The 10,741-nt window shown below is 31.7% G+C and overlaps 1 protein-coding gene across 1 annotated transcript; it reads right to left on the reverse strand.

The window, feature by feature from the left end:
• Nucleotides 1-7,247: 7,247 nt before the first annotated feature.
• On the reverse strand, nt 7,248-10,263 carry LOC139843729 (uncharacterized). Its single transcript, XM_071833877.1, has 14 exons — nt 10,200-10,263; nt 9,989-10,094; nt 9,733-9,801; nt 9,557-9,647; nt 9,393-9,465; nt 9,202-9,301; nt 9,021-9,063; nt 8,870-8,932; nt 8,566-8,795; nt 8,359-8,479; nt 8,178-8,281; nt 7,791-7,904; nt 7,582-7,703; nt 7,248-7,357 (listed from the first exon to the last, which is right to left on the reverse strand). Exons 1-14 carry the CDS (start codon nt 10,261-10,263, stop codon nt 7,248-7,250), a joined length of 1,410 nt encoding a protein of 469 aa, XP_071689978.1.
• Nucleotides 10,264-10,741: the final 478 nt, after the last annotated feature.

Below are 10,741 nucleotides of genomic sequence, written 5' to 3' on the forward strand. Positions count from 1 at the left end.
TGTGAATTATTGTGCTGGTTTAAATACCACTATGATACTTGTTTTTATTTAATATTGTATTTGTGTACATCGAGAATCATGTTGAGGCTACTCTCTTACCACTAGCTACAAAACATTGATGCTTTTATCACGTATAGATTTTATTGTTCGAGTATTTTAGCCGCTTTTTTATTTCTCTAGATTCATAACCTTATTTTTGTTTTTGTTTCTAAATTTCATAATGAATGCGAATATATGAGTGTAGTTTCGTTTTGATGATAATTAATGGCTGCAAAACACATATTTGAACTCACTACATTCTTCATAAAATCGGACAAAATTTTGTGGAGAATTTTCTGAAAAAAATTCATTTGAATATTAGGCCAATTTTCGCAAGATAACTAGAAAACGGCGCTATGAGCAAAACTTCCTTATGGCTTTCCCCCGTTCAAAGCAGTTTAGATGCCGAAAATGACATCTGACTATTTATAAAGGTGAAATTTGTGCTTTTAGATCTTACGATAAGTAATACTTTCATGTGAATTGTTATGTCTGTTTAAATACTACTATGATACTTGTTTTTATTTAATATTGTATTTGGGTACATCGAGAATCATGTTGGGGCTACTATCTTACCACTAGCTACAAAACATTGATGCTTTTATAACGTTTTGGTTTTATTGTTCGAGTATTTTTAGCCGCTTTTTTATTTCTCTATATTCATAACCTTATTTTTGTTTTTATTTCTAAATTTCATATTGAATGCGAATATATGAGAGTGTAGTTTCGTATTGATGATAATTAGTGCCAGCAAAACACATATTTGAATTCACTACATTCCCCACAAAATCGGGTAAAATTTTGTGGAGAATTTTCCGAAAAATTTTCAATTGCAGATTAGGCCAATTTCGTAAGAAAACTAGAAAACAGCGCTACGAGCAAGAATTCCTTAAGGCTTTCCCCGTTCGAAGCAGTTTAAATTCCGAAAATGACATTTTACGTGAATTTTGCACTTTTAGATCTTAGGATAAGTAATACCTTCACATTTGACTTATTGTGCATGGTTAAGTACCACAATGAAACTTTTTTTATTTAATATTGTATTTTAGCGGCTTTTTTATTTCTATAGATTTATAATCTTATTTTTGTTTTTGTTTCTAAATTTCATAATGAATGCGAATATATGAGAGTGTAGTTTTATTTTGATGATAATTAGTGGCCGCAAAACACATATTTGAAGTCACTACATTCCCCATAAAATCGGGCAAAATTTTGTAGAGAATTTTCCGAAAAAAATTCAGTTGCATATTAGGCCCATTTTTGCAAGATAACTAGAAAACGGCGCTACGAGCAAGACTTCCTTAACCTTCATGTGAATTTTTGTGTCTGTTTAAATACTACTATGATACTTATTTTTATTTAATATTGTATTTGAGTACATCGAGAATCATGTTGGGACTACTATCTTACCACTAGCTACAAAACGTTGCTGCTTTTATAACGTCTTTTTTTATTGTTCGAGTATTTTTAGCCGCTTTTTTATTTTTCTAGATTCATAACCTTACTTTTATTTTTATCTCTAAATTTCTTATTGAATGCGAATATATGATAGTGTAGTTTCGTTTTGATGATAATTAATGACAGCAAAACACATATTTGAATTCACTACATTCCCCACAAATCGGGCAAAATTTTCTGGAGAAATTTCCGAAAAATTTTCAATTGCAGATTAGGCTCAATTTCGTAAGAAAACTAGAAAACGGCACTACGAGCAAGACTTTCTTAATGCTTTCCCCCGTTCGAATCAGTTTAGATGTAGAAAATGACATTTTTCTATTTTTAAAGGTGAATTTTTCACTTTTAGATCTTACGATAAGTAATACCTTCACATTTGAATTGTTGTGCCTGTTTAAATACCACTATGATACTTGTTTTTATTTAATATTGTATTTGGATACATCGAGAATTATGTTGGGGACAGTATCTCACCACAAGCTACAAAACCTTGCTGCTTTTATAACGTCTTGATTTTATTGTTCTAGTATTTTAGCCGCTTTTTTATTTCTCTAGAATCATAACCTTATTTTTTTTTGTTTCAAAATTTGATATTGAATGCGAATATATGAGAGTGTAGTTTCGTGTTGATGATAATTAATGGCCACAAAACACATATTTGAAGTCACTACATTCCCCACAAAATCGGGCAAAATTTTGTGGAAAATTTTAAAAAAAAAAATCAATTGCAGATTAGGCCCATTTTTGCAACATAACTAGAAAACGGCGCTGCGAGCAAGACTTCCTTAAGGCTTTCCCCCGTTCAAAACAGTTTAGATTTCGAAAATGATATTTTACTATTTTTAAAGGTGAATTTTGCACTTTTAGATCTTTGGATAAGTAATACCTTCACATTTGATTGTGCCTGTTTAAGTACCACAATGATACTTGTTTTTATTTAATATTGTATTTTAGCCGCTTTTTAATTTCTCTAGATTTATAACCTTATTTTTTTTCTTTCTAAATTTCATAATGAATACGAATATATGAAAATTTAGTTTCGTTTTGATGATAATTAATGGCCACAAAACACATATTTGAACTCACTACATTCCTCATAAATTCGGGCAAAATTTTGTGAAGAATTTTTCGAAAAGAATTCAGTTGCAGATTAGGCCCATTTTCGCAAGATAACTAGAAAATGGCGCTACGATCAAGACTTCCTTAACCTTCATGTGACTTGTTGTGTCTGTTTAAATACCACTATGATACTTATTTTTATTTAATATTGTATTTGGGTACATCGAGAATCATGTTGGGGCTACTATCTTACCACTAGCTACAAAACGTTGATGCTTTTATAACGTTTTGGTTTTATTGTTCGAGTATTTTTAGCCGCATTTTTATTTCTCTAGATTCATAACCTTATTTTTGTTTTTATTTCTAAATTTTATATTGAATGCGAATATATGAGAGTGTAGTTTCATTTTAACGATAATTAATGACAGCAAAACACATATTTGAATTCACTACATTCCCCACAAAATCGGGCAAAATTTTGTGGAGAATTTTCCGAAAAATTTTCAATTGCAAATTAGGCCCAATTTTCCAAGAAAACTAGAAAACGGCGCTACGAGCAAGACTTTCTTAAGGCTTTCCCCCATTCGAAGCAGTTTAAATGCAGAAAATGACATTTTACTATTTTTAAAGGTGAATTTCGCACTTTTAGATCTTACCATAAGTAATACATTCACATGTGAATTGTTGTGCCTGTTTAAATACCACTATGATACTTATTTTTATTTAATATTGTATTTGGGTACATCGAGAATCATGTTGGGGCCACTATCTCACCACAAGCTACAAAACCTTGCTGCTTTTTTATTTCTCTAAATTCATATTTTTTTTTTTTGTTTTTATTTCTAAATTTGATACTGAATGTGAATATATGAAAGTGTAGTTTCGTTTTGATAATTAAAGGCCACAAAATATATATTTGAAGTCACTACATTCCCAACAAACTCGGGCAAAATTTTGTGGTGAATTTTTTGAAAAATTTTCAATTGCAGATTAGGCCTATTTTCGCCACATAACTAGAAAACGGCGCTACGAGCAAGACTTCCTATTTTTAAAAATGACATTTTACTGTTTTTAAAGGTGAATTTTGCACTTTTAGATCTTAGGATAAGTAATACCTTCAAATGTAAATTGTTGTGCCTGTTAAAATACCACTATGATACTTGTTTTTATTTAATATTGTATTTAGGTACATCGAGAATCATGTTGGAGCCACTAGCCCACTATCTCACCACCAGCTACAAAACGTTGCTGCTTTTATAGTATCTTGGTTTTATTGTTCGAGTATTTTTAGCCGTTTTTTTATTTTTCTATATTCATAACCTTGTTTTTCTTTTTGTTTCTAAATTTTATAATGAATGCGAATATATGAGAGTGTATTTTTGTTTTGATTATAATTAATTAATGGCTGGAAAATACATATTTGAAGTCACTTGTGAAAAAATTTCCTACAAAATTTCAATTGCAGATTAGGTTTATTTTCGCAAGATAACTATAAAACGGCGCTACGAGCAAGACTTCCTTAATGTTTTCCCCCGTTCGAAGCAGTTTAGATGCCAAAAATGACATTTTACTATTTTTAAAGGTGAATTTTGCACTTTTAGATCTTACGATAAGTAATACCTTTACATGTGAATTGTTGTGTTTGTTTAAATACCACTATGATACTCGTTTTTTTTAATATTGTATTTGGGTACATCGAGAATCATGTTGGGACTACTATTTTACCACTAGCTACAAAACGTTGATGCTTTTATAAAGTCTTGATTTTAGTGTTCGAGTATTTTTAGCCGCTTTTTTATTTCTCTAGATCATAACCTTATTTTTATTTTTATTTCTAAATTTCATGTTAAATGCAAACATATGAGAGTGTAGTTTCGTTTTGATGATAATTAATGGCAGCAAAACACATATTTGAAGTCACTACATTCCCCACAAAACCTTTTAAAATTTTGTGAGAAATTTTTCAAAAAAATTTCAATTGCGGATTAGGCCCATTTTCGCAAGATATCTAGAAAACGGCGCTTCGAGCAAGAATTCCTTAAGGCTTTCCCCCATTCGAAGCAGTTTAGATTTCAAAAATGACATTTTACTATTTTTAAAGATGAATTTTGAACTCTTAGATCTTAGGATAAGTAATACATTCACATGTGAATTGTTGTGTCTGTTTATTTATCACAATGATACTTGTTTTTATTTAATATTCTATTTAGGTACATCAAGAATCATGTTGGGCCACTATCTCACCACTAGCTACAAAATTGCTGCTTTTATAACGTCTTTGTTTTATTGTTCGAGCATTTTTAGCCGCTTTTTTATTTCTCTAGATTCATAACATTATTTTTGTTTTTGTTTCTAAATTGATATTGAATGTGAATATATGAGAGTGTAGTTTCGTGTTGATGATAATTAATGGCCGCAAAACACATATTTGAAGTCACTACATTCCCCACAAAATCGGGCAAAATTTTGTGCTGAATTTTTCGAAAATTTTCAATTGCAGATTAGGCCCATTTTCGCAACATAACTAGAAAACGACGCTACGAGCAAAACTTCCTTAAGGCTTTCCCTCGTTCGAAGAAGTTTAGATTCCGAAAATGACATTTTACTATTTTTAAAGGTGAATTTTGCACTTTTAGATCTTAGGAAAAGTAATACATTCACATGTGAATTGTTGTGCTAGTTTAAATACCGCTATGATACTTGTTTTTATTTAATATTGTATTTGTGTGCATCGAGAATCATGTTGGGGCTACTCTTTTACCACTAGCTACAAAACGTTGATGCTTTTATAACGTTGTCGTTTTAGTGTTCGAGTATTTTTAGCCGCTTTTTTATTTCTCTAGATTCATAACCTTATTTTTGTTTTTGTTTCTAAATTTCATATTAAATGCGAATATATGAGAGTGTAGTTTTGTGTTGATGATAATTAATGGCAGTAAACACATATTTGAAGTCACTACATTCTCCACAAAATCGGGCAAAATTTTGTGGAGAATTTTCCGAAAAAAAATCATTTGCTGATTAGGCCCATTTTCGCAAGATAACTAGAAAACGGCGCTACGAGCAAAACTTCCTTAAGACTTTCCTCCGTTCGAAGCATTTTAGATGCCGAAAATAACATGTCACTATTTTTAAAGGTGAATTATGCACTTTTAGAACATATAATCAGAATGTAGTGACTTCAATAAGACACTTATTATAATAATTTATCGTTATGAAATGATTTACATATTTCATTCCTACAAAGATTATGATAAGTTTCATTATGAGTTTGGAACAACCTGTTTTCTTATTTAAGAATTTGATTTCAAAGTAGCTACAATAGTGAACCCATCAAATAGCTTTTAATTTTTGAGGAAAGTGTTAATATTGCAAAGAGATAATGGACACAAATGGAGGAAAGTATAACATCATGACAAAGCCAACCCACCAACCCATGCTTTTTAGGGTATACTAAATTACTAATACTATTACTTTCGTCACGTACCTGTCAACAAACATTAATCACACCTACATTATCAGTTAACACGCTTCATTTTCCAAAAAAGTAATTCCTTACTTCCTAAAAAAGTATGGTGTTTGTGTGGAGGGCAAAAAGGAATAGACTTCCCGTTTTGTCCGAACTTGACAAAAGGGGAGTGGATTTACATACCGTCCTTTGCCCTCTATGCAACAATTTGGTCGAAACCGTGGAGCATGCCTTATTTTCGTGTGTAAAGGTTCGGGAAATTTGGGATAGAGTTTTAGATTGGTGGGGGTTCGCACATCTATCTACGACTTTGATAGCATTCTACGTGGGAACTCTCGACAACAAACATCGAACTTAGGTGAGAAATTATGGCAAGCAACTATGTGGACAAGTTTGTACCTAATTTGGAACAATAGAAATCAAATGGTATTCTCAAAAGCATGTTGGACACCACCGGTCGCGTTAAACGAAATCCAAGTGAAGAGCTTTGAATGGATCTCAAGAAGATGCAATTCGAAGCATATCGAGTGGCTTGATTGGTTGCAAAACCCGCGTCTATTTGTGTTGTAATTTGTTATTTGTATCACATCGAGTCTAGATTGAGATGTTATTAGATGGTAGCGTCAGATTCTAGCTCGGTATCTTTTGCTTTCATCTTGTAATAACATTGTAAACTTTGAGATATATTAAAATTGCCGTTCAAAAAAAAAAAAAAAAAAAAACACACTTCATTTTCCAGCAAAACAAATACGGATTTAATCAAAATTAAAATGGTTAATCTATTTCTTGTCCTTTTGTATAATTGACAATTAACATCCCATTTTTACATTGTTGACTGGTCAGATGGTAGTTAGCATAAGAAGGAAAATATTAAAACTTTAGAAAAAACCCTACTTTTATCAAACAGAACAACTATGCCATATTGCCATGCCAGACTAACAATATTAAAAAAATATAACAGTTAACCTCAGACTCATTACTAACTTATCAAACCATCATTCTTAAGTCATTTATAAAACCACGGTTAAACACTGATTTGCAACCGCTATTGAAATTTGTACACTATTCATTACTAACATCATCAACATACAGTATATGGTATATTGTTACTTACTATAACCTTGTATATAAAGTACACTGCTATCTTTGCTTCTATAACTAACATGTGCTTGTTTTCGGTATAACGGAATTTAGTCATAATGTGTACGAGCGGGTGATCAAACTATCAAAGTAAGATATTTGGTCTTCCATCAACTTGAAATTCAGCAAGAACATACGCAACGTCCGATTTTTCGCAAAAGGGATTCTGCTGCAAGTCCAAAAGCTCAAGTTTCCCTAGACGAATAACAAAGCAGCAAAAGTAGAGATCAGAGGTGGCAAAACAAGCGGGTCGGGTCATGTTTCAAATTTCAAGTTTGTATTACTCTCTTCATCTCAATCTAACTGTCCATATACTATTTTTGTTTGTCAAAAAGGTTCATTTGCAAAAAAAAAAAAAAAAAAAAATTACCATAAAAAATCATTACCCTCATTTATTAAATACTTCAATTTAAAGTTACCTTGAGCAAGAGCCTGTAATAACTGACTTGCTCCATTAAGCGAGATCTCACAATTTTCTAAGTATAAGTCAGTAAGGGGGGTGTCGGATTTAGATTTCTCGACGAAATATGGAATCAACGACCTGCAATTACAAATATGACATGTCAGACTAGACGTTACGATGGTATCTTTGAGGTCATAATTTATTGGAAATGTTATAGCTACTCACTCGATCCCGTTGTTTTTCAGATGATTACCACTTAAATCTAATACCTCCAGGTTAGGCATATAAACCATAGCATACTTAAGGCAGTCTGCATCATCTTTTTGCAAATTGCAGGCTCTGCAAACACAAATGTGAATAAATCTGATAAGATCTAAAAATGAAAACTGCGATTAAAATGTACGAAATAGGTTAGTCAACGTTTGTGAAGTCAACTGACTTACCTTTAAGAAGTAATCCATTATTAACTTCTATCTATAGAATAACTAGATTATTAAACTATATAATTACTTCATATAGTTGACTCAATACTACAACCGTATAGATATATATTGGGCAGCAGTCGAGGCGTACGCACGTAAACAAAATATTCTAGAAAAGTCAAGAATATACCTCAAATTGAGCACACGTAATGCATCTAGGCGTTTGTTAGTATGTAGATCCGGATTGATACAATTATGAGTCCTCCGTTTAATATGTGAAAGCCAACCCTTAATCTGAAATTTCAAAAGTTTAATCCAATTTGTACAAATTAACAAAAATAATGACCACATTGTTGTATAGATGCACTCACATTGTTTTGTGAAAGATTCAGGACTTGTAAACCAGATTCAGTTTCAAGCAGAGTATCAAACACCAATCTGGCCGCTTCTCGTCGAATGTGATCGTCACAGAGTATCAATGAAGTTAAACCCCTAATACCAAATATATTTATATTCTAAGCATTCAAATTAGTTAACTAAAAGTGATTATAGAACATGAATAATAGTATAATACCTACCTTGCTTTTAGTAATAATAATTCCAAACCAGGAGGTAGAGGAAAAGGTGAGCAGTTAAAAAACATCGATCTCTTTATCGAGAAACGTTTAATCACATTATTCTCGAAGCCCTGCATATGAAGCGAGTCACACATGTCACTCACGTGATCTGCAAGAAGCTCACATTTGACGAATTCGACTGACGCCAAAGTTTCTTTGTTTTGCTCCAAAAGTTTGCAAACTCCAAAAACCTGAAAAAACGGTACAGATTATGTTTGTGTCCTCATCACAAAGTAGATCAGAAACATGCAAAAACAATGATTACCTGTTCCTTTGTTTTAAGGCAGTTTATGTCCAAATTCTCCAATTGACAATTTCTTAATAAATTCTGTTACAAAAACAAAACAAAAAACAAACACTGATAAACGATTGATCAAATGCGTGCAAAAAATTCTTACTTGATCTTAGTATCTTACACAAATTTCAGCAACACATTGTATACTATGGAGTCTCAGACATCTGCAATTAAAAAAAAAAAAAAAAAAACATCTTTTTAAAAATTTACACACGTGTGGTAAAAAAAACATAATGGGCATCAACCTACTGAAACTTGAAAGTTGTTTTCACTGTTAATAAGAGATGCAAACTAGGTCTTACCTGGCATAAACACCAAACCGTTCGAATTGATAATTTAGCTTTGAGTAACTTTTTGACCGGCTTACTTGCACCTCGCAACTAATAAGTTGTAACAATGTATCTGCAAATAAAAAAAACTAAAAGATAACATGTATAGAATTCATACAATTACTTATTACTTAAAATGGATTAGTAGTACCAAACTAGTGTACCTGGAATTCCAACTTTACCAAGAAATCTATGAAAAACCATCTCTTCGGTGGCATCAAGGCAACTGCGAAGATGCTAAAGTCAATATCAAACAAATAAACATAAAAAAACTCGAAACTTAAGCCAAACAGGTTTCATACTTCTGTAAATGTTTTTCCCAGTAAACCTGCTGCCAATCGGTGGTTAACTCGTCATGTTGAACATCTTTCCATCTAGATTTAAATAGTGTTCTCCACGCAATCGAAAAGCTCTCCAATCTATACAGTTATATATGCTAATTTCAGTTCAAACTAAATTCTTCAACTTTCAAAAACACGTCTTAAAACTAAACATCGTAAAAACCTTTTTCGTTCTATCGATTCTTTTGAACAATCATCAGAAGAGCAGGCCTCTTCATTATTAACATATGGCCTGAAATAATAGCAAATCAACCTCTTCATTAAATTTTCTAAAACCACAAACACGACTAGATGAAGGAACACACACACACACACACACACACACACAACTAATCATACAAGTAACTTTATATATATATATATATATATATATATATATATATATATATATATATATATATACAGTTAAATTCACATACATTGCATCTTGTAAGTTCTGCAGTGCTAGTGAAGGTAAGTTTTGTACAATCTGATCAAACAATTCTGCAGGAAGTAAATAAATATGATGTAAATTCCCATTTTCTTCTGCAAACACACACAAACACACAGTAACTCAATTAGTACTTTTACAAAATTCAATCAAGCAATCAACTTTTTGAACCTAAACACTAGCCCCAAACGACAACTTACCATCAAGAATTGCATTTTTTATTGCACCGATGCATAAAGTGATCAAAGACGGGACTTCATTCATTATTTAGTTACCAATTTGTGTTTCAATGCCTGCATGAATTTGGACAAAATCAGATAAACATTCACAATTGGTTCGATTGAACCGGATTAGTAATCAAAATGTATCAAACAGTAGCTGAAAAGGGAATAAATCTAACCCTAATTGAAGAATCACACGTAAATTCAATTGCCGTCGGTGTTGAGTAGTGTAAGACTAGTTGCATGTAATAAATTGGGAAAATTTCATCATGTCACGCCTCATTCCCAATTTTTTAATGTTTTATTTTACTTTTATTATTTATTTATTTATTTTATATTTTATACAGAAAAAGAAAAAGAGAGTAAATAACAGTAATGGTCCTTATGCTTTTCATAAAATTATATGAGTTGTTCTTATGTTTTAGAAAAAACTAGTTGTGGAGCTCTCGCTTCGCGCCGGGGACTCCGTTTTGAATGCGAGTTAAAAAAAAAGTCGTTATCTATTTTGTAAAAAAGAATTT

The sequence above is a fragment of the Rutidosis leptorrhynchoides genome, chromosome 1 (assembly GCF_046630445.1).
Source record: "Rutidosis leptorrhynchoides isolate AG116_Rl617_1_P2 chromosome 1, CSIRO_AGI_Rlap_v1, whole genome shotgun sequence".
Lineage (NCBI taxonomy): Eukaryota > Viridiplantae > Streptophyta > Magnoliopsida > Asterales > Asteraceae > Rutidosis > Rutidosis leptorrhynchoides.